At 45.5% G+C, this 24,660-nt stretch overlaps 1 protein-coding gene across 2 annotated transcripts in view; it reads right to left on the minus strand.

Moving 5' to 3' along the window:
- Positions 1-1,081: 1,081 nt before the first annotated feature.
- The window catches only part of LARP4B (La ribonucleoprotein 4B), a 102,427-nt gene continuing 78,848 nt past the window's right edge, over positions 1,082-24,660 (minus strand). For both annotated transcript variants that reach the window (XM_034760051.1, XM_034760050.1), the window contains exons 14-17: positions 23,092-23,256; positions 18,538-18,662; positions 10,746-10,854; positions 1,082-4,411 (exon numbers count right to left, since the gene is read on the minus strand). In XM_034760051.1, coding sequence (XP_034615942.1) covers positions 4,130-4,411; positions 10,746-10,854; positions 18,538-18,662; positions 23,092-23,256 — 681 coding nt within the window. In that variant the 3' untranslated portion in view covers positions 1,082-4,129. The remainder of the gene's footprint in view (positions 4,412-10,745; positions 10,855-18,537; positions 18,663-23,091; positions 23,257-24,660) is intronic.

Consider the following 24,660-nt stretch of genomic DNA (forward strand, 5'->3'; position numbering starts at 1 on the left):
ACCTTATGCTAGTCAATAGGGTAATAAGTTTAATTTTAAAGATTCTACAGCTACTATACATTAAAAAAGACAAAACCTATACAAGACTGAAAAGTCATGCACCAGAACACTAAGTTTCAATCCAAAATTGAAACCCAAAATATTGAGACAGTCATAAATTCCCCAAAAGGGGTTGCAATGGAAGCGTTCATAAAAAGATCAATGTACATTGGGACAAGCATCACTCCTACATTAACTTTTCCTAATGAAGGCGTGAATTGTTTGTGTCTTTAAATTGTGAAGACATTTTTACGAGGCTTAATCTTTACACCATAGTTTATAAATGCTCATTTCAAGTCTATTCACAGCAGAGAAACATCCATAATATAAAGCAATGTTGAAGCAACATACTCTCTCATACAAATGTGAGCAAAAACAAAGGTAGTGACCGATACCGTTGAACATTTTAATTAAAAAAAAAAAAATCAAGAATTCAACAGTGCCTAAATCTTTATTTTTCATAACCTACATATTTTTCAAATTAGACAGTTTTACATTTTATGACACAAAAGGAAACTTAAATTACCAATAGTTTACATGTAAGCTTGATTCCAGTCTTAATGGAAGAAGTAGAACAAAAACAAAAACCCTCAAAAAAGCTTCCATATTACACTTCTATGTCATGAATTGGCAGCTGTTAGCTCTCCTTGAAAGTCTTCGATTGTCTGCTGCTATTAGTGTAATAGGTTACAAAGCACATAAAAATCCCTAACCGTCGCTAGCTGAAGGAGATATAGAGATAGGTATGCACCATTACAGTCAGCTGTTGCTTGTGATACACTGCATCGCACCCACAAACAAGGGCCTTTCCATATTAACTGCTGAATCTTCAGAAGATAATGCAGCAACATAAAAGTTTGCCACTTTCCACTGATTTCTAAGTGGCAAATTATGATGTCATGGTGGGGACTGATCTGAAATGAAATTCACATTATGTCTCAAAACCAACCTTTGTTTCAAATACATTCCTGGAACAAAAGTCGCAGATCCTGTGTTAACTTGTTTTATACTTCCAAATGAAAAGCATCACCACACAATCCTACAAGTTAAAATGCCAATTTTAATTACTTTATCTCTGAACCTGTAACTCAGATACTGCTTTCTGGGAGGAATTTTTCCTTTTAACTTTTTAAAAGCCACATGTTAATAGCTATAGGAACCATAGCAACAGTCTGCATGCAACATCACAACTTTCTACTCTGAAAGTCCATTTTGTCACTGAGTGGAAAAATCTCAAAGTAAATGCAGCAAAGATAAGTTTTTGTATATTATATACAGCTACTTGGCAGGTCACTTTTGCTTATTTTTAAAAAGCTATAAAACCACATCAGAGCAAGGTTTAAACTCCTGTTGCAACAGACTGTTGCTGGGTAAGCAGTAATTACAGTGTATTGACCTAGTACAAATGGCAGCAGAATACATTAGAACAGCACAACACAATCCGCTGGTCTCAATATATTACCTTATGTCCCAGTTGGCTATTATGATTAGCTGTACACTGGTGCTGTAAGTGACCATTTTGTATTGTTTGCAGCTGTTGAGATTTATACTTTCAGCAGGCAAACAACAAATCACACAGCTGGCCTAAACCATATACAAGTCTAGCTGCCATTTTCACTGCCCATTGGGGAAAGGATAAGTATTAAAATCCAATGACAGAACTGGTTTCTAAATTTTGTTGATGTTCACTATTGTCAGAGTCCTATCTCCTCCAACGGAATTCAAAGTGTGCTTTTTAACCAAGGAACAAACAAATCCCATCTTGCCCATGTTAACCAACTCTGCAGTACACGGCAGGCTGGATTTAAAAGGTCAATTCATTGCCATCAGATGTCTGCAGTATAAAAATTGCTAGGAAATTAACTGCTACTTTATTTTTTTTTTAAGTTATTTTTACACACAGCCATAGTCAATGTCATTATCCATCTACGTAAGCATGGATACTCTCCCTGGAAGAGGTGGTTAAATAAGCTTCAGGGTGTTTTTTCCTGGTGATTTGAACTATTATCCCAATGAATTTATTTGATTTTATGACTGGGATTTTTAAAATTTCAGCTGAACTGCTAGACTGCCAGAGTTTGCTATTTACATTATGTTACGGAACACCTATTGGTTGAAATGCACACTTTTAGAGAGACTATTATGAAAACATTTGAGGGCTTTGAAATAAGACTTTCTTTCCATTTCCCTTTTGCAGTGAAGAGGCAGAGTCAGTTCAGCACACCAGAATAAAATAAAAAACAAAAAACAACAAATTAAAGTAATATTCAAACCACAACATTTAGTTTATCTACATCCAGCTCAACAGCAACATTTATAATATATCAATAATTTTTATCAGATTTTTTTTCTTTAGGGTACCTTTTTATATGTTCTGATTATTTACAACTGTACAAGCAAAGCACACACTTCCAAGTGCACATATTTAATACAGTATTGACTATTTGCATTTACAGATTTTTCAACAATCTGAAAAAGATCAACTGTTTAAGATCTTTAAGGTATATTACAAAAACTGCTGCTAGTTCCTGTACTACAGTATGTTTACCCAGTAAGACCAGTGACAATAGATACATACTGTAACTGAGTAATTCTGTAATTAACTCATGCTAACCCTTAAGGGGGTCAGACTTCATTAACTCTAAGCTGTCTTATACAAAAGTTAAGGCAAAGTCATTTTCAAGTTTAAATAAAATTCAAGTCTTTAAATATTGGATGGAAATAATTCTTTAAAAAAATCAGTTGTTTAAACAAACATTTTTGTGGAATAAACTGTACTGTTATATTCAGCAGGAAAGAGGTTTATCTGAACTGCCTGCTATTTAAACACTTAAAGAAAATTTTTAGGCATTTTAAAACAAAAATAATTTATATTCAACTTTATTAGAAGCTTGCTAATTTAGTGCATCCTTGTCCTTCAGAAAGCGCATCACTTCTAAAGTAAATACAAGTGTGAGAAACCTCATCCCAGAGGTAAATAGCAGGGATCTCTTCCTCCACCACAAAAAACAAATACCATTCTCTCAAGGTTAGAAAAATTTAAATCCACATGCCAATGCTTGTAGTTACAGGAAGACGTCAACACTAGGCTGACTAAGATATGAACTCTTTCAAAGAGCACTTGGGGCCAAGTTAAAAAAAAGTCTACACTGAGCACAGGGATAAACTAGAAAGTACAGTAATGACTAGTTAACTCCATCCTGGTGAGGGGGAAGTTTAGATCATCACAAGAACACTACTGTGCTTTCTTGTGATAACAGCCATTAGCAGGCTTCACCACTATAGAAGCTCACGACCTCACATTTTTTTTTTTTTCTATTCACAATGTGCTTTGTATTTGGAAATTATAGTATTCATTTTATTCTGGAGTGAGAAGCTGGTTACTTGCTTGCAGTACATCCAAACATAAATATTTTAGAAAATCTCTATTGGTGCTCTCTGGAGGACTTACTTTTTTTTTTTTTTGCAGAAGACATCAAAAAAAGATTAGTTTTAAAAAAATGCTATAATCAACTATTAGTTTAACCTAAAAGTGCAAGTTTATTAACTGATACTTGGAACAGCAGCCCAATAAAAAAACCCTCAAGGTCATATTCATACTATTTTGTACGATATACTTTTTTTCATGCTCTACGCTAGCTGCCATTATCAGTCTTTTGGACATTTTAGAGATATAGTTACTTGCAGACTAGTTTATTAAAAAATTGCAGCAGCACAGTTCTGCTTAATAGTTCAGGAATACTCACTATATTGAGCTTGTATTCATATTGCCATAAGGAGGCTTGATAAAAAAATTGATTTTTTTAAGACAACACATTTTCTATCTTGAAAATAATCAGACTAAGCATCACCTCCAGTTAAGCACCAACCTAAATATAAGGTTTAGATCAATTAAATCCTGGAAAAATAGAACGTTTGCTCAAGAGGGTAAAAAATTATTTCATAGAAGAAAAAACTTGCAGGCATTCTATATGCCTAGCAGCACTGCAAGCTCCCTAGCCAGCAACTCATTCTCTGTACTCTGAGTGGGAACATGGGTTTTAATTTGTGGGAAGTAGAACTCTTTTCAACCCCCTCCCAAGCATTAGTTTCACTGAGGAGACTTTGGGGGGGTGTTCTGTTCTTTATTTAAACGTTTCCCAACGGCTGGAGGGGGCGATCTGCGCCCTGACTGTCTCCTCTGGTCTTTGGGCTGTCCTGGATTTGACTTTGTGGGAGGGGGTTCTCTGTTTTTCTCTATTGTTTCTGTGGGTTTTCTTTCGTCTTTCCCACAAGCTACAGTGTTTGGCTTCTGTTCTTTCTGGGGCTGCAACGTAGGTGGATCCTTAGTTGTTCTCTGGCAAATCTCTGCATAACTAGGTTTTCGTAGTTCCTGTGAAATGGAAGGTAAACACAAGACACTGAAGTTAAAACAGTATTAGTCTTTGTTGTGACTACATAACACAGCAATTATGCATGATATAGGCAACTACAGGGAAGATTTAGCACAATCTAGCATGTGAAGTTCATGCAAGTAGCATTACAGCCAAGGCTGGCTGTAAGTAAAAGAGTAATCTTCGAGTAACAGGTTTATCTCTGAACAGCAGAGTATGACCTCCCATCTGAACCTGAACAAGACAGTGGGAACAGGGGTAAAGAATTATCTCCTTTTAAGCTTTAACAGATATATTTGCTAATACTAAGAGTGCCTACTTTGGAATAAGTGTTACCCACCTTTCATAACTGTTGTTCTTTGAGATGGCATGCTCATGTCCACTCCATGTTAGGTGTGTGTGCACACCCACATGCATGGTTGTCAGAAATTTTTCCTTTAGCGGTATCCATAGGGCTGGCTCTGGCGCCCCCTCTAGTCCCATGCTCACGTGCCAGTATAATGGATGCCACCAGCCCCGCACCCTCTCAGTTCCTTCTTGCTGTCAACTGAGACAGTGGGGAAGGAGGGCGGGTCATGGAATGGACATGAGCGACATTTCAAGAACAGTTACAAAAGGTAGATAACCATTTTTTCTTCAAGTACTTGCTCACGTCGATTCCATGTTAGGTGACTCACAAGCAGTAACCATGGAGGTGGGCTCGCAGTTCATGGTTGTGCGGCTTGCAACACTGCTTTGCCAGAGCTGGTGTCGTTCCAGGCCTGCTGGGTGATGGTGTGTTTGGACGCGAAGGTATGAACTTAAAGACCAGGTATCGGCTCTACAGATATCTTGAATTGGTACCTGCACGAAGAAAGCTGCTGAAGAAACTTGCGCTCTAGTGGAATGGGCAGTCACGATAGCCGGTGGTGACACCCCGGCTTGTTCATAGCAGAACCTGATGCAAGCTGTTATCCACAAGGAGATCTTCTGACAGGAAACGGGCAGGCCCTTCTTTCTATCTACCTCTGTGATGAAAAGCTGCGTCAACTTATGGAAGGGTTTAGTTCTCTTGATGTAGAAGGCTAAAGCCCGTCTAACATCCAAAGAGTGTAACTGTTAGACTGGTGAGGCTTCAGGAAGACGACCAATAGGAAGATGCCCTGATTATAGGACACTGCGAATGCTGGATGGGGGGGTCGGGAAAAGGACACTGCGAACGCTGGATGGGGAGTAGCTGGACTTTATCCTTCTAGAAAACCGTGAAGGGGTGTTCTGACATGGAAGCTCTGATCTTGGAGAACTGTCAGGCCAAAGCGATTGCTACCAGGAAGGCGACCTTCCACGAGAGAAGCAGCAGAGAGCAGGATGCCAATGGCTTGAAAGGAGGACCTGTGAGCTGAGAGAGAACCAGATTCAAGTCCCACGGAAAGATTGGATCGTGGATCTGAGGGTAGAGCCTCTCTAAGCCTTTCAAGAACTGGAACATAATTTTGTGAGAGAAGACTGATCTGCCCTGGATCAGAGGATGAAAAGCAGAGATAGCTGCCAAACGCACCCTGATTGATGAAAGGGCCAGGCCCTGGAGTTTGAGGTGAAACAGGTAGTCCGGGATGGATTGAAGCATGGACTTGGAGGGGAAGACCCAACTGGTAAAGCGTTTCCATTTGGCCAGGTAGATCACCTTGCTGGAGGTCTTCCTGCTATCCAGCAGGATGTGTTGCACTTGAGCCGAGCAGGCCCGTTCTTCAGCATACAGCCACGCAGAAGCCACACCGTCAGACAAAGGGACACTAGGTTTGGGTGGAGCAGATGGCCCTGGTTCCGCGAGAGTAGGTCCGTTTGGAACAGGAGTTCAAGCAGGGTTCAAGCTATGGAGAGATCCACACACGTGCCGAACCAATGCTGTCGAGGCCATCGTGATTTTTGCCTTGCCTCTTGATCTTCAAGAGGATCTTGTGCAGCAGGGGTATTTGGCGGGCAAGTGTATAGAAATGCCTGTCCACGGGAACAGAAAGGTGTCCAACAGGGAACCTCTGTCGAGCCTGTCAATTTAACAAAACTGCTGACACTTCCTGTTCAGTCTGGATGCAAACAAGTCCACCTGGGGAGTCCCCTGTGGGTGGAGTGACCACTTTAGGCAAGACAAGAAGGACCTGCTGAGGAGATCTGACAGTGAATTCCTGGTCCCCGGGACGTGCAAAGCCACAAGATGAATGGCGTGCTGCACAAAAGAAGTCTCATAACTGGAGAGCCTCTTGGCACAGGGCTGATGAGCAAGCTCCATCTTGTTTGTGGATATAGAACATCGTGGCGGTATCGTCTGTCAGGATTTGAACAACTCTGCCCATCATGTAGGGAAGAAACGCCTGGCAGGCCAAGCGTATCACTCCGAGTTCCCTGACATTTATATGGAGGGAACAATCCTATGACCAGAGACCTTGTGTGTGGAGGACATCGAGGTGGGCTCCCCACCCCAGATTCAACTCAGAGACCAACATCATTGATAGAGATGGGGCTGTGAAGGGAATCTATTCCAACACCAGTCAAGGGTCTGTCCATCAAGATGGGGATGATAGGATGTGCGATAGGACTGTGACCAGTAGGTCCAAATCATGTCTGCTGGGAGCATAGACTGGTAACAGCCATATCTGCAGGGGTTTAAGGCGTAGACATGCAAGTTGGACCAAGTACATGCTACCATGTGGCCCAGCAGCTTGAGGAATATCCAAGCGCTTGTGAGCGGGTGTGGCTCTTAAAAGCATGAGGTCCGACATGGCTCGGAATCAGGACTCCAGCAGAAAGGCCCTGGCCTGGGTAGAATCGAGTACTGCTCCTATAAACTGTTCGCTGAACCAGGGCCAGAGTTGATTTCTGCTCATTCATAAGCAGACATAGTTCCTGAGAGGTGGCCCACAACAGATCAAGGCTGTGCTGAACCTGGGCTGATGACTTGCCTCTGACAAGCCAGTTGTCTATGTTTTGGTAGATCTGCATCCCTCAATGCCCCAGGTAAGCGGCCACTACTGCCATACACTTTGTGAAGACCCTCAGAGCAGACAAAAGGCAGATGGGCAGTGCCGTGAATTGGTAATGGCACTGGCCTACTATGAATCTGAGGAATCTTGTGTGACCATGGAAATAAAAGTATGGAAATAGGCATCCTTTAATCTAGAGATACCGGTCTCCTGGACCCAGAGAGGGGATGATGAAGGCCAGGGAGACCACAAGGAACTTCAAGTTCTTGAGATATCTGTTGAGGTGACGCAGGTCTAGGATGGGTCTGAGGCCCCCCCCTTGGCCTTTGGGATTAGAAAACAGCAGGAATAAAGCCCCTTTCCCCTCAAATCTTGAGAAATTTCCTCTACGGCCCCTACCCATAAGAGGGTTTCCACCTCCTGGATGAGAAGACTCTTGTGAGAAGGGTCCCTGAAGGAGGGGAGGGGAGGGGACAGAGAGGGGTGGGGGGAAGAGAACTTCAGGGTGTAACCAGATGATGTGGTGTTGAGCACCCAAAGGTCTGAGATAATTCAGGCCCATGCAGAAAGGAATGGGGACAACCAGTGCAAAAATAGAAGGGTGGGCTGGATCCTGGGGTTAGTGTGGTGTGTTGCCCTAGGGCACACTCTCAAAATGTTTGCCATGGGCCACCCGAGTGGCGTGTAGGACCCGACTGTGGGGTCGAGGAGAATGGGGAAGATTGGTGGCATTAAAAAAGTCTCTTTCCTTATATAGGAGCTTTGTCGAGATGGACCTGACTATCTGGGCAGCGGCGGCCGGAAGTGCCTCCTTGAGGTTGGAGATGTTTAGAGCCCAGAGGAGCACAGGGTGGCCCTCGAGTCCTTCAGCCCATGCAGCCTGGTGTCCGTCTGCTGCGAAAACAGGGCATTATTCTCGAATGGGAGGTCCTGGATGACAGCTGGACCTTGTTCAAGAGCTCTGAGGACTGCAGCCACGAACTGTGTTGCATGGAGACAGCAGAGTCCATCGATGGCTGCATCTAACCCTGCTTGAAGAGAGGCCTTGGCCACTGCCTTGCCCTCTTCCAAGAAGGCCAAAAACTCTTGACTCCTGGGCAGAGACCCTGACCTTGACCATTGAATGCCAAGTGTTGTAATTATATCACTCCAGCAATGCTTGCTGATTGGTGATACGTAGCTGCAGACTGGTAGTAGAATACACTTTTACATTGGCAGTAGAATACCAAAAAGGTCAAGTTTCTTAGGGTCTTTATTTTTAGGGGTTGCACTAGATTGCCTGTCTGTCCTGTTTGTTGGCAGGTGAGACCACCAGTGACCATGGGGTGTATGGGTGGGAGGACACGTATTCAAAGCCTTGGGCAGGGACATAGTTTTTTCTCTGCCCTTTTAGATGTTGGGGGCTTAAGAGGATGGCATTTGCCACAGTGCTTTGACGATTTTTAAACTATATAGAAGGAAAAACTCGAAGAATCTAAGAACAAACAACATTAGGGAACTTGTGAGAGCTAGGAGCATTCCAACAACCGTCACAGGCGGTAAGTAGGAACTGAGAGGGTGTGGGGCTGGTGGCAGCCAATATACTGGTGCATGAGCAGAAGACTCCAGGAGGTACCAAAACTGTTGCTCTGCATACCGCTAAGGGAAAAATTTCCAAACATCATGCACCTAACATGGAATGGACACGGGCAAGCACTCTAAGAAAAACTTTCCATGTAACCAGTTCTCTTCCCTCTTCTTGGATTATGACAGAAAAGGGCAGCAGCACCAAGAAAGAAGGGAGTTTGAAAAAAAAATGTTATTCATTAAAAGGGAAAAAATTTTGCCAAATAAAATATCTAAGTATGGAGGAGGAGGTAGTGGTGGTGGTCACACCAGGGAGGTCAAATTAGCATATTGTCCAAAGCAGAAAGGACAAATAGATAAATCAAAAGAAAACATGGATACTTGCATACAGCACCACAGACATAGGCAAAAAAGCAGTTAAATATTTGAAACTAACCATACTGTCTGAGTCATTGACAAGCCATCCAATTGTTGACAAAGCTCACAAGTCATCAGATGATTTGGAGTTCTGGATAAAATAAGTGCCTCAAGCAATGTTTCCTTTAAGGGTATGTCTACACAGCAATGTAAGTCCAGGGTTTAAACTCAGGCTCAAACCTAACCCCCCCCCCCCCCCCCCCCCCACTTCCATCTACACATAAATCCTGCTGATCCAGCACTTGGACCCCAGTTTCCAGGACTCCTGGGGGTAGAGGGTTCCAGCCTGAGTCAAGCCAGGACCCCTGGTTCAAGCCCTACTGGTTTGCAATGTAGATGCAGCCCAACCGATTTATGTTCTGGGAGACTGCCAAAAGTATCCCACAACCCCACGGGCTGACTTTTTGTCCTCTGGACTGTCAAGTTTGGTGGACAGTCAAGTTTACACACAAACTGCACCATTAACAAAGGATCAGAGCGGCCACATTTTGGGAAGGTGCTAGGAAGTCTGAGCTATGCGTGGTTGGACTTAGGCCCGCATAATGCAATGTAGATAGAGCCCTAGATTGGGATCCAGGTTTCAATAATTAGCAACCTGAGGTTACAAATAAGTGGAGATGCTCTAGCTCGAGGTTAACAAACCCAGGGTCTACTAACTTGAGTTCTAACCAACCCTGGGCTTTCACTGCAGACATTATTTACACATGTGCTTAAGGGTTTATTACACAGGCTCTGCCAACACCTACAAAACATCCTCTTTTGTGATCAGTAAAGTTCACCATTACACACCTTGCTGTGCCTGGAGTACACAGGTAGTGCAGTGCAGGTTTCAGTCTCCCTGATAAATATATGAAGGTCTGAGTGACCTCCAAAACGGTTTGGTGGGATAATGGATAGAGGTAGTGTTGGGGGATCTGGGGAAGTAACAGAGAGGAAGGAGAGGCAGCAGAGAGGGGATGGAGTGAAACTGAACTATGGGAAGTGGGTTAGCAAATCATGAGACGAGGAAACGTGTTAGTTAAATGGTGCTCCCATATCAAAACTCTCCACTATGAACATAAAAAGATGACAATTGCCTAAATCGATTTTTTTCTCCTTCCCAACGCCAAAATTGCTCTTACTGGGGATCAGGAAAAAAAAAGTCACTCCACCTATGACTAACTGTTCCTTCTAATTTTTCAGTGAGCTGAATTTTAACCATGGAAATACAAAAATACTCTTGCCATTTTCCTTCAAGATGTTATACAGCTATATTATTGCCAGTAATCAGAAGAGACCTGAGGCAAGGGTAAAGAAGCCGTAGGTACCAATAGACAAACAATGGAAATGCTGTACTGTTAATAAAATACATCAAGTGATAACACTTATAAAAGACAGCTAGTATATCACTTACTATGGCAGCCCCATTGACTTGTACTGATTTACATGCAGTACTGAGCGTGGAAGAAAGTCTTTCCATACTTTGTGTGTCTCTCTGCTGCTTGTCGACAACCTTGGAGTCACTGCAAGCACATATCAGAAAATGAATCTCATGAAAAGCTATCTTCGTGTTTGGAACTCGAAAAGTCAACATGTGAGCAGATTACGCATCTAAGAGTACTTTTAAATCAGACTGATTTGGACTGCAAGAAAGTTACAGCTATCTGAACGGACAACTATAACAGTTGTTGGGACGGGGGGGGGGAGGGATAGCTCAGTGGTTTGAACACTGGCCTGCTAAACCCAGGGTTGTGTGTTCAATCCGGGGAGGGGGAGGCCACTTAGGAATCTGGGGCAAAATCAGTACTTGGTCCTGCTAGTGAAGACAGGGGGCTGGACTCGATGACCTTTCAATGTCCCTTCCAGTTCTAGGAGATAGGATACCTCCATTAATAAAAAAATAAATAAAACAGCCTTTTAAAAGTTAATTCGCTATACATTTTAAACCCTATCTTTTTAAGAAGCATATTACACTTTAATACATAATTTAAAATAAGGAACATGTTACAAATTCTAATTAAGTTTGTATTTGTTTGAAAATGGAGATAGACCAGGACATTAAAGCTCACATTTTATCTTGCTATAATCCTAATGTCTGATTCTGAAGTCTCAAGTAAAACAGGTTGTAGCACACAGTACTTGGAAACAATTCTTTTATTGTATGCACAAAGCGATATTGAATATTGATTTGGGAGTTAGTCTATGCACTCCTTTGTTCTGTAAGTGTGGGTATGTCTACAATTAATGTATGCCCAGGGTTTGAACTCAGACTCAATCTTAATCCCCTTCTGTCTACACACATATTGCACTAACGTAGGGCTCAGACCCAGGGTCCCAGGACCCCATGGGAGTGGAAGTTCAAGCCTGAGGCCTGGTCCCCACTAAGTCCCTACTTCGGACTAAGGTACGCAAATTCAGCTACGTTAATAACGTAGCTGAATTCGAAGTACCTTAGTCCGAACTTACCGCGGTCCAGACGCGGCAGGAAGGCTCCCCCCGTCGATGCCGCGTACTCCTCTCGGCGAGCTGGAGTACCGGCGCCAACTGCGAGCACTTCCGGGATCGATCCGGGATCGATTTATCGCGTCTGGTTAAGACGCAATAAAATCGATCCCAGAACATCAATTGCGTGCCGCCGGACCCTCCAGTAAGTGAAGACAAGGCCTTAGTCAAGCCAGGACTCATGGTTCAAACCCTATTGCTTTGCAGTGTAGGCGCCACTGGACTCCTGCTCTGGGAGTCTGCCAAAAGCAACCCACAATCCCAAGGGCCAACTTTCTTTGTCCACTGGACAGTCAATCTTGACGAAAAATGGTTACCTACCTTCTGTAACTTGTTCTTCGAGATGTATTGCTCATGTCCATTCCATTTTAAGTGTGCATGTGCCCACGTGCACAGTTGGAGATTTCTACCTTAGCGGTATCCGTAGGGTCGGCTGTGGCACCCCCTGGAGTGGTGCTCCCATGCGGAGGTATATCAAGCCAGCCCTGCACCCTCTCAGTTCATTTGTGCAGGCAACTCTGACAGAAGGGTAGGAGAGCAAGTAATGGAATGGACATGAGCAACACATCTTGAAGAACAACAGTTACGAAAGGTAGGTAACCATTTTTCCTTCGAGAGAGCTTACTCATGGCGATTCCACATTAGGTGACTCACAAGCAGTATCCACGGAGGTGGGCTCGGAGTTCACATCTTAGCGGCTTGCAGTACTGCCCTACCGAAGCCAGCATCGTCCTGGGCCTGCTGGCTAAGAGCATAGTGGGATGTAAAAGTGTGGATAGACAACCAGGTGGCTGCCCTACAGATGTCCTGGATAGGCACATGGGCCAGAAACGCTGCCAAGGAGGCCTGTGCCCTGGTAGAGTTGGTGGTGACGATCACCAGGTGTGGCACCTTCGCTTGGTTGTAGCAGAAGCAAATGCAGGCAGCGATCCAAGAAAAAATTCTTTGAGTGGATACCGGGTGACCTTTCATCCTGTCGGCCACAGCGATGAACAATTGCGTCGACTTACGGAATGACTTGACTTGAAGGCCAGAGCCTTCCTGACGTCCTGCGCGCCTCTTCTGACTTATGCGGCTTTGGAAAGAAGACCGGTAAGTAAATGTCCTGGCTCAAATGAAACTGAGACACTACTTTAGGAAGAAGAGCCAGGTGCGGCCTTAGCTGGACCTTATCCTTGTAGAAGATGTGTACGGTGATCCAAGGTGAGCTCCTGAATCTTGGATACCGGGTGGACATTGCAACCAGGAACACAACCTTCCAAGAGAGTAAGAGAGACCAGGAAGCCAGGGGCTCAAAGGGAGGACCCGTGAGCTGAGACAGCACCAGATTCAAGTCCCATGGAGGAACAGGGTTTCTGACTTGCGGGTAGAGACCACTCCAGGCCCTTAAGAAAGCTGGCTGTGACATCCTGAGCAAAAAACAGACCTCCCCTAAAATGGTGGGTGAAAGGCTGAGATGGCCGCTAGATGGACCTTGATCGATTGGGGGAAGGGGCAATTACTGGAGCTTGAGATGCAGGAGGTAGTCCAGAATAAGTTGCAACGAAGCCTGCTCAGGACGAACATCTTTGTCCACAATCCAACAGGTGAACGGTCTCTACTTGGCCAGGTAGGTTGCTCTGGTGGAGGGCTTCCTGCTTCCCAACAGAACGCACTGAACCTCTGCCGAGCACTGCTGCTCCTGTGCGTTTAACAATGCAGCTGCCAAGCCATCAGTTATATCGCTGCCAGGTTGCAGTGCAGAAGACTGCCATGGTTCTGGGACAACAGGTCCGATCTGAGCAGTAGCTGGAATGGGGTTGCTATCAAGAGGCTACCAGTGTTGGCGTGGCCACGCTGATGCTATGAGGATGATCCTCGCCCTGTCCTGTTTGATCTTCATGAGGACCCTAGGCAGCAACGGTACTGGAGGGAAGGCGTACATCAGATCCTCCGACCATGGGAGGATAAAGGCATCAGGCAGGGCTCTTCCTCCAATCGAGCAGAAGATGTGGCACTTCCTATTCTGCCTGGACACGAACAAGTCCACCCGGGGAGTTCCCCACCTGCAGAAGATGGAGCTGACCACCTGCATATGAAGGGACACTTGTGGAAAGATGAGAATGTCCTGCTGAGGTGATTGCCAATGTGTTCTTGGACCCTGGAAAGTGAGTGGCTACGAGATGAACATTGTACTGTAGACAGACTGCTTCCTGGCAAAGGACAGACAACCTGGTTCTGCCCGGCCTGTTGATATAGAAAACCGTAGCTGTGTTGTCTGTCAGGGCCTGGACCACCCTGTCTTCTATACAAGGTAGAAAGGATGGCAGGCCAGTCGAACGGCCCTGAGTTCCCTGACATTGATATGAAGAGAACGATTGTGACTGGACCAATGGTTTTGAGGTTCCCCAGCCTAGGTCTGAAGCATCAGAGACAAGGGTCACCAACGAATACAGGGCCGTGAAGGAAACACCTTCCAACACCGACAAGGGATCCTGCTACCAGATGAGGGATGGCAGTATGTTGTCTGGAATCCTGACCACCTGGTCCCTGCTGTGCTGGTTGGGGACATAGACCGATGCCAGCCATGCCTGGAGAGATCTGAGGTGGAGTTGTGCATGCTAGACTATGTAAGTACATGCTGCCATGTGGCCCAGCAGCCGCAGGCAGGTGTGGGCAGTGGTGAGCAGGTGGACTCATAGGCCCACAATGAGGTCCACACTATGCCCTGGAATTAAGATTTGGGGAGTAAGGCCATGGCCTGAGTGGAGTCGAAGACCACTCCGATGAACTCTACGCATTGTACCAGGGTTAAGGTTCATTTTTTCTGGTTTATTATCAACCCCAGGTCTCGACAGGTCAAACAGACCAGGTTGAGATGTGTCTGCACCTGATCCAAAGACCCTGGGAAGATGGAAATATGGAAGTATGAGTCTTTTAAATCGAGGGTGGCAAACCAGTCTCCTGGATCCAGGGAGGAAATTATGGAGGCCAGGGAGACCATGCAAAACTTCAACTTCTGGAGTAACTTGTTGAGGCGATGCAGGTCTAGGAAGGGTCTGAGGCCCCCCTTTGCCTCCGGAATTAGCGGGAGTAGAATCTTCTGCCTTCCAACTTTTCCACTGCCCCTCGTTCAGGAGGTTTTCAACCTCCTGAACGAGGAGTTGCTCATGAGAAGGGTCCCTAAAGAGGGACGGAGAAGGGGGTAGGAGGGGTGGTCAGCTGTCAACTGCAAGGTGTAACCCGAAGAAACTGTGTCTAGCACCCAGCAGTCCAAGGTGACATGGGGCCAGGCCAACCAGAAAGGGCAGAGGCAGTTGAGGAAAGGGAGGGTTGAATCCAGTACGATGGCTGGGGCACTGTCCTCGAGCACACCCTCAAAATGACTGCTTCTGGCCTCCCTGACTTCTGGGAGGGTCAGGTTGGGCAGCTGGGTGGGAAGAGGACGGGTAGCGTCTCTTAAGCCCTTTGTCCTTGTCCTTTCTTCCACAGGAGCCAGACCTGGGAGCCCTCCAGGACCTAGACTGTGGCGGAGGAGGCGGCGGAGGGTGGAACGGCTTTGTGGACTGCTAAGGGGTGTGCAAACCCAGGGATTGGAGAGTGACTCGGGAGTCCTTGAACGCATGGAACCTAGAGTCAGCTCACAAAAGAGCCCCGAATCCCCATGTATTGTGGTCTGCATCTCCCGGAACAGCCCAGAAGCCTGCAACCAGGAGCTACGTTGCATGGCCACCGCTGATGCAACCACCATGGCAGCCGAGACCATCACGTTCCAGGCCATCTGGAGGACTCCGTTGGCCACCACTGTGCCTTTGCTCACCAATGCGGCGAACTCTTGGGCACCATCCTGTGGGAGGGCTTCTGTAAACTTACTGAGGAAGTTCCACAGGTTAAAATTATAAAGTCCCAGCAGGGCTTGGGGGTTAGAGACCCTAAACCAGTGGTCGCCGTACTCCGGCGCCAAGGGAGCCCTCCCCTGGCAAAGAAGGGGGTGACACCATCCCTCAGGCCACTCAAATGTCAGTCATCTGCGGAGGCGGCGATGGCTGGACCTCCAACACCAGCAGCCCCCTGGACAACTTTAAGGAGCACCAGGCCCTCCTTAAATGGGTTGCAGAGAATCTGGGCTTGCAAATCTAAGAGGTCGCTGAGGAGGCAGACAACCTCTTCAATGTCATCTCAGCCACCACACGGGCAAAAATTGCATTGCCCATCCACCCAGGGGTGAACAAAATAGCCAAGTTGGTGTGGCAAACGTCCTCATCTATTCCGCCAACATCCAACAAAGTGGAAAGGAAATACTAAGTCCCTGCAAAGGGTTTAGAGTATCTGTATATTTATCCCCCCCGCAGCAAATGAAAGGGACAGACAAGGGCCACCCCAGCGGAACAGCCAAAACTAAGGAGGCCAAGAGATTCAACTTATTTGGGAGAAAAGTTTTTTCGACGTCCAGCTTACAGTTTAGGGCAGTGGTGGGCAACCTGCAGCCCGCGACACAGTTTATTTACATTGACCGTCCACAAGCAGGGCTGCCTGCAGCTCCCAGTGGCACCGATGGCATCAGACCCAGCTTGTCTGATGCGTTCAGGGAGGGCTAGGAGTGATGGACCAGCATCACTGGCATCCCTCATGGATTCCAGTACTGCCACTGGGGGGACCATGGCCCCTGCTGCGTTGGCACTCCCCTCAGTCTCCCGCGTGGGAGGGGAGTTGTCCCACCTCGGGGCTGAAGTCGCAGTCCGATCCTGACCACTGCCCCTCCGGAGACCATGGTGGGGCCGTCAAGGCCAGAGTCTGCTTACTGACCCTGGTAGGTGAATGACTGGGAGTAGCGCCACCTGCTGGAGGAGCAGTACTGGGGTGAGCCAAGTTACAAATGATTTTGAAGCTCTAGGTTAACAAAGCCAGGGAATGCTAACTCAAGTTCTACTAAAATAGGGCATACATTTCAGGGTAGACATTCCTTGTAAGATGGTTTAAAGCAGGGATGGGGAACCTTTTTTCTATCAGGCGCTACTGACCCACAGAAAAAAAAAAAAAAAACACTCGCGGGCCACACAGCCATGCAGAGGGGCGCACGTGCAGGCTCAGGTGCACGAGGGGACTCAGTGCAGGGGGTTGGGGTGCAGGAGGGTGTGTGGAGTGTGGGAGGGGGCTCAGGGCAGGGGATTGGGGTGCAAGAGGGGTGCAGGGTGCCGCAGGGGACTCAGGAGAGGGGGTTGAGGTGCAGGAGGGGGTTCAGGGTATGGGTTTCGGCCAGGTGCCACTTTCCTTGAGCAGCTCCAGGGTGGCAGCAGCACGCAGCGGGGCTTAAGGCAGGCTCCCTGCCTGCCCTGACCTTGCGCCGTTCCCATAAGTGGATGACACCATGTCCCTGTGGCCCCTGGGGGGGGGAGGGGGTGCGTGGGGGCAGGGCAGAGGGCTCCGCGCATTGCCCTCGCCTGTGGGTACTTCCTCCGAAGCTCCCATTGGCCACAGTTCCCTGTTCCCGGCCAATGGGAGCTGCAGAGGGCGGTGCCTGCAGGTGAGGGCAGCATGCAGAATCCTCTGTCCTTACCCCCACTTCCCCCAGGAGACGCAGGGATATGGTGCCAGCTTCTTCTGGGAGCGGCGCAGGGCCCGCGGTGCCACGGGGGTGGCAATCCCATGGGCTGGATCCAAAGCCTCACGGGCCAGATCTAGTCTGTAGACCGCTGTTTGCCCACCCCTGCCCTAGGTTCTGGAGTGGGGCCAGAAAGGAGGGGTTCAAGGTGTGGGAGAAAGTGCTGGGCTGGGGATGAGGGGTTTGGTGTGTGGGAGTGGGCTCAAGGTTGGGGCAGGGGGTTGGGGTGTGGGCTCTGGCATAGTGTTTGTACTTGCATCCACATTTAGGTTCTAAAAAAACAAAACAGTATGTTTAAGCAGAAGGAGGGGTTCAGGGCTGGGATAAGGACTTGGGGTGCAGGCTCCAGCCAGGGGACGCTTACCTCAGGCAGTTCCCTGTCGGCAGCGCAGTGGGACTAAGGCAGCCTCTCTGCCTGCCCTGGCTCCACAGTAAGCAGCGGGGCCAGGTGGCTCTGCAGGGTGCACACTAACCACGCGTGCCCTCCCTGCAATTCCCATTGGCTGTGGTTCCCGGCCAATGGGAGCTGCAGAGCTGGCACTGGTGGGGGCAGCGTGAGGCACTTCCCTGATCACACCTGCACCAAGGGGCCGCTGGGACATGCTGGTCACTTCTGGGAACTGCATGGAGCCGATTGGACTTCTAACAGCCTGGCAACCCTAGCTTCCCCCACAGTGGGGCAACCCAGCATTTGCGGCTCCAGCCCCCCAGGTCCCGGGGTGGGGGGAAGATGTGAGAAAGAGGGTGCCGAGGCTTAGGGCTTCTGGCCCACGGTGTGGAAACTTGCTGCAGATTGAATGAAATGAAGCAGCAGGCAGGATTTGGCCCACAGCCCGTAGATTCCTCACCCCTGGCTTAAAGTATTCTTTATGCCATTTTATTAAACATTTACAGATATTAAGAATCAAGACTAAGCAATTCATTAGCACCTATAAAGTGTGCACATTTATTACATGATAAACAAGCTAATGCCTTCTGCTTTATGCATAGATCACATGAGATATTGTTACTCCATTCTTTGATTAAGGATTCAATAGCTAGTTACACAGTGTACCTAAACTTTTGAAAATGCAAACTCTTGATTCAGAAAAGAATAATTATAGGCATGTAATTAAATCCTTACTCAGGAGACTGGGATGGGGAAGGAGACCTTTCAAACGTCCCAGACAGAGCAGGAGACGCTGGCAACAATGGCTCTCGAGGAATTCCTGATGGAATAGTGTTTGTACTTGCATCCACATTTAGGTTCTAAAAAAACAAAACAGTATGTTTAAGCAGAAGTGTTAGGACTGCCCTTGTTCTTGTAGGTTATTTACTTGCAAAGTAACAAGAAAACTACATGATTTACAAATTAATTTACAGTGAACAGCCACAGATCAACAGGCTAATGCTGAAAATAAAGGAAGCTAAGTTAACTAGGGGGGGCGGGGGGGGGGGGAGAGCAGCAACGGTTTGACCATGAAGATAGTTCAGAGTCTCCCAACATCCTTTTCATCTTCAAAAAAGTGTTTACTTCTGGGGCTTTGGTCAGATAGATCCAATGGGCACAGCAATACTTGGGATCCAACAGTAGGATCCTTACTGAAGTACCTTGTGTAGCCATTTGGAACCAATGACACCATGAAGAGATGCTGTTCTTGGGCTCTGTCCTAAAAGCCTGATTTTTTTAGCTGGCGAAGCTTGTTTCAATGCCTCTTAATGGAGCGCCTTGACAACAGGATCACTTCTTTCAACTTGGTATTTTACAAAGGCAAGTTCTCGGTAAGTGTCTCATGGGCTTTGGTACTTTAAGAAGAGCGTGTGGCATCACAGCCTTTAGAGAAGTGCTCTTACCCAAGCCCTAAAAGGCCCTTTTCATGCTCATCTGAAGTGGGACTGACCAATGAATATGAAAAACACCTTAAAATTTTCCACTGCTCAGAAGACTGATCCTTCCTCCTGGGCAAGGCCTAAGAGGATCTAGACAGATTAAAATCCAAATAGCTGCAAAAGTAAAAAGAAATTTTACCCATCCTAAAACCAGCTCTAATAACATAACCAATTTAAAATATTAGATTTGTCCATCAAGAGAGACAGAAGGGAGAGGTTGGCTCTGACACCACTTTGGCAAGCAGAGAAGGGAAGTAAGGGGAGCAGAGTGTGTGTGTACAGGGGATTTTTTTGTTCTCCAACTACCACTCAGCATTGGTTCCATGTTCATGTGGCTAAGCATGAGATCCCTACAGTGGGGTCTGTAGATAGGCAATTCCATGAAGGTGAACAGTAATCCGTGAGGTGGTTATGATACTGACTATGAGACCACATACTGACTATGCAGTTTCTCTGAACAAAATCAGAGACTTACACTTTAGTGAAAACGAAATCACGAGCAGCTGCATGCAGCACGTACATAGTTGGTGTTTAGGAATTAACTAGAGAAAAAAAAAAAAGAGTACCACTCTGCACCCACAATTAAGTGGGTAAAGGCTTGATCCTGCAAGGTACTGAACATCCTGGCCCAAATCCAGCACAGCACTTATGCACATACTTAACTATAATTATATGAGTAGTCTCAATAGAAGCATATGATGGATTTGGGCCTGAGTGCTCAACTCCTTACGTGATTGAGCCCTAAAATTTCATGGTTAGAGAACAGAGACAATGTGGGTGAGGTAATATCTTTTATTGGCCCAACTTCTGGTGGTGCGAGAGACAAGCTTTCAGGCTTATGCAGAGCTCTTTTGAAACAGTTTCCCAAGCTATTCTTAGAGGGGGAGTATGGTGCATGATGAACAAAGGACTGGATATCTAGGTTCTGTTCCTGTCTTTTACATAAGAGCGGCCATACTGGGTCAGACCAAAGGTCCATCTAGCCTAGTATCCTATCTTCCAACAGTGGCCAATGCCAGGTGCCCTAGAGGGAATGAACAGAACAGGCAATCAAGTGATCCATCCCCTCTCGCCCATTCCCAGCTTCTGGCAAACAGAAGCTGGGACACCATCCCTGCCCATTCTGGCTATCAGCCATGGATGGATCTATCCTCCATGAACTTACCTAGCTCTTTTTTGAACCCTGTTATAGTCTTGGCCTTCACATCCTCTGGAAAAGAGTTCCACAGACTGACTGTGCGTTGTGTGAAAAAAATACTTCCTTTTGTTAGTTTTAAACCAGCTGCCTATTAATTTCATATGGTGACCCCAGTTCTTGTGTTAGGAGAAGAGAAAGTAAATAAGGAAGCATTACTTACTCTTACACCAGTCATGATTTTATGACTTCAATCATATCCCCCCCCCCGTTGTCTCTTTTCCAAGCTGAAAAGTTCCAGTCTTATTAATCTCTCCTCATACAGAAGTCATTCCATACCTCTAATCGTTTTTATTGCCCTTTTCTGAACCTTTTCCAAGTCCAATACATCTTTTTTGAGATGGGGCAACCACATCTGCATTCAGTGTTCAAGATGTGGGCATACCATGAATTTATAGAGGCAATATGATATTTTCTGTCTTATTATCTATCCCTTTCTTAATGATTCCCAACATTTTGTTTGCTTTGACTGCTGCTGCACATTGAGTGGATGTTTTCAGAGAACTATCCAGAAGGACTCCAAGATCTCTTTCTTGAGTGGTAACATAAAATGATGGGGTCTAAATTAACTATGTATAGTTAGGATTATGTTTTCCCACGTGCATTACTTTGCATTTATCAACATTAAATTTCATCTGCCATTTTGTTGCCCAATCACCCAGTTTTGTGAGATCCTTTTGTAGCTCTTCGCAGTCTGCCTGGGACTTAACTATCTTGGGTAGTTTTGTATCATCTGCAAATTTTGCCACTTCTCTGTTTACCCCCTTTTCCAAATCACTTATGAATACCTTGAATAGGACTGGTCCCAATACAGACCCCGGGGGACACCACTATTTACCTCTCTTTTCAACTGATTTGTGTAACCTGGTTTGAATAAACCTCTGCATCTGGTCGCTCATCTGTAAAATAAGGTTAGTAATACTTGCCTACTTCAGAGGGCTATTGTGAAGCTTGGAAAAAAAATGATATGAAATCTTGAGATGAAAAGCATCATCTAGGAATTCCCACTTTAAACTCTGTTGAGCATGCCTACAACACCCTACAGGGTGGAATCAAACTCCCTTGGAGGCCAATCCTTTCCAAATATGAGCACATGCACAACGTAGCAGAAACCAGAAACAGGAGTTCAGAGTCCAAGGCAAACACTGCACCCAATGTGGCAATAGACTGTGCTGCCGCGAGACCACCCTGGCCTAACCAAATTAGAGCTGCCTTTGTAGAAGAGTGGAGACTTGTTATATTTGAGTAAAGAAGATATGAATCTGTAAGAGTTAAAACAGATACAATTTTCAAGAGACTGTGGGCCGGTCTTAAATATCCTTAAATATGGCCCAAATGCACAGACTACAAGTTGGTGGAAAAGTGTGTGGGGGGCGGTGGGGAGGAGAAGAAGGATGAGGAAAATGGGTGAAGGTGGTTTAGAAACCACTGTTGCACTGTTCTGTAAATGCAAACCTCGTTAGAACAACCTTAGGGCTTCAATGGACACCATTACCAGCATCAGTGGACAGAAAACGTAACCAGAGATTGCTACAACATAGGGCACTTCCCCAACCCCTTTCCCACCCACCCTGATATGGTGGTAGTAAAGAGGATATAGTGGAAGAGAGGGAATGTTGTGTAAGCCCCTTTATGATGCTCTTTACCACTAGTGGGTCACCTTTACACCGAGGAAGGTGATCACCCCTGAGCCAGTTAAACCAATTTTGTAAATAGTCCACAGCAACCCTCCTGCACTGGAGGATCTGGTTATATTATAACTGGGAATCAACATACACAATGTTGATAAAGTTGCAACAAAAATAAAGCAACCAAATTTAAACTGAAGGGTTGGTGGAACAGACTTCCACAACCCAGACTCTTTGATACTCACTGTGGAATTAAATTTCTCTTGGAGAGCACTCTGGACCCATAGATTGCATTCTTTAGGATTCTGTCCTCTGCACTATGAGCAGCTAGAGATAGCATCAACTCTGAATTACATCTCTAGCTGCATCCTGAAAGCACAGTCTGCCAGGTCATTTTGGTGTATTTTTACATTCTCCAACTGATCTCACATATCAGCTCCCGGATTCAATTGGTTTAGCAATACTTCTTATTTTAACTAACAAGCCTAGTGTTTAGAGAGTTTCTGGGCTCTTTCCTTATATTTCAGAGTTTGAAAATGTGTCTTCCCCACCTGCATCTGTTTTCTAGGTGTTTAAGGGGAAGGAAAAAAAAAACCTGATAAATCGAACTATGAACAAATTGCGGTGTAAGATTATTTTTCACTTAATGCTATCAAAAAGGTAACAAGTAGTAACCTGACTCAGCTGGAAACACTGAAAAAGGTGATCTCTGTTTTTAATCACTAGCAACTAATTAAAAATAGTTACTCTGGGGCACTAATACTCCACACCACCTCAGTTATCCTTCAACAAGGAGGGTACATTCTTGCCAACCAACTGCTAGGATGAGAATGGAGATGACAGCAAAGGAGTTATACACAGAACTACAGTTTTCCATGACCTACATAAAAGCATAGTTAAGTTCTTCTTGAATTATGTTTTTACTGCATAAACCACTGAATTTGAAACAAGGAGGTATGTAAAGCAGTAAACTCAAACTACTCACTCTTTCCTTTGACGTTCCCATTATGACACTGGACAGTCTGTTTTCAAACAAGTCTTCAGTCTTCAAATTGCCTGCAGCCCCAGGTAATGGAGGGAAGCTGGATAATCCCAATTCAAAACTAGGAGATGGAGGCTTTGGAGGTGGCGGAGACTGCGTTTGACCTCTCTGTAACAGAAGTGTGACATTATGAAATCAGGCTATAGTTAAGGAAGATTATGGGACTCTGATACAAAACTATTAAGCACCAAAAATAGGAAAGACCAGGGCCTCAATGTTACTCACCATCGGCTCCCTAACAAGATTTAAATCTGACTAAAAGGTACAATGGGAAGTGAGGAATATAAGCCCTATTTACACACACAAGCTGTACTGCTTTAACTATACTTGAATAGTTACTGTGTTACAAATGTGGATGTAGTTATTCCAGTACAACTTATGCCTGTAGAGGAAGGGAAATAAGCTGTATCACTATAGAGCACCTTTGTACGGAGAACTGTCTCTACACTAGTGGTTATACTGGTGCAACTATTTTGATAAATAAAAATCACCTTCCCTATCCAAAATAGTTATACCGGTACAAAGTCTACTGGTAGACCAGGCCATTTGCTGAACAGCTTACTTACGCATGGTCTGTCACACTGCACTGTAGAAACTGAAGCTTATTTCTCCCCATCGAGTCACTATTTTAGAAATAGGACTTAATACAAAAAAGTAAAAGTTACACAGCAAAACTTTACTATTTGTCCAGGTGGTATCAGTAAAAACAACTGAAAAACAAACCACCACCAACACACACACCACAGGAGTAACTGAAGTTTGTATTATAGTCAAGTAGAGTACAATTTCAGAGACAGAAAAAGTAACAAAAGTAATCTCCTTCACATTTTTTTGGGGGGGGGGGTGATTTTTAATGCGTTTATAAATTGTATCTAGATTGAGGAGTAACAACTGTTTTACACTACATTGTACTTATCTCCTCCTTGAATTCTGGTATGTACCTTGTAAACAAGGAAATAATTGTTTTGTGACTGCTCAGTCCTGTTTCAGGACAGGAACTGAGACATGCCCATAATGGTTACCTACTCTGACAGGAGAGTTGCTTAAGCAGTAACAGTTTAAGAGTCATCTCTATAGAGTCACACTTGTGGAACTGGCATCTCCTGGCATTGAACTGGGAAGGGTGGGCCCCTCACCCCTCATTTCACCTTCTCTCAGGAGGATTCCAGGTGTATAAAAGAGGAAGTGGCCCCATCTGCCCTGTATTTCCTTTCATTATCAGCAGCCTAACTTCTGGACTCAAGTGGATATTCTTACTCCCAACCTAAAGCAACAGCTTTTAACTCCAGAATGCTAGTGTGGAACTTTCACCTTCTATAAAGTTCACAAACCTCGAAGAGGCTGAATAAAAAGGCAAACCACCAAGTTCACCATTTGGAAATATTATTGTAGATCAGGGAAATCTAAACATTTTCCTGATGAGCATGTTACCTTCATTTTATGCATCTGGAATGACCTGAGTGACTCTGGAGTAAATATCAAGAAGGGGTAGCCTCTTTATAATCAGGGAGC

The sequence above is a fragment of the Trachemys scripta genome, chromosome 2, assembly GCF_013100865.1.
Source record: "Trachemys scripta elegans isolate TJP31775 chromosome 2, CAS_Tse_1.0, whole genome shotgun sequence".
NCBI classification, from domain to species: Eukaryota; Metazoa; Chordata; order Testudines; family Emydidae; genus Trachemys; species Trachemys scripta.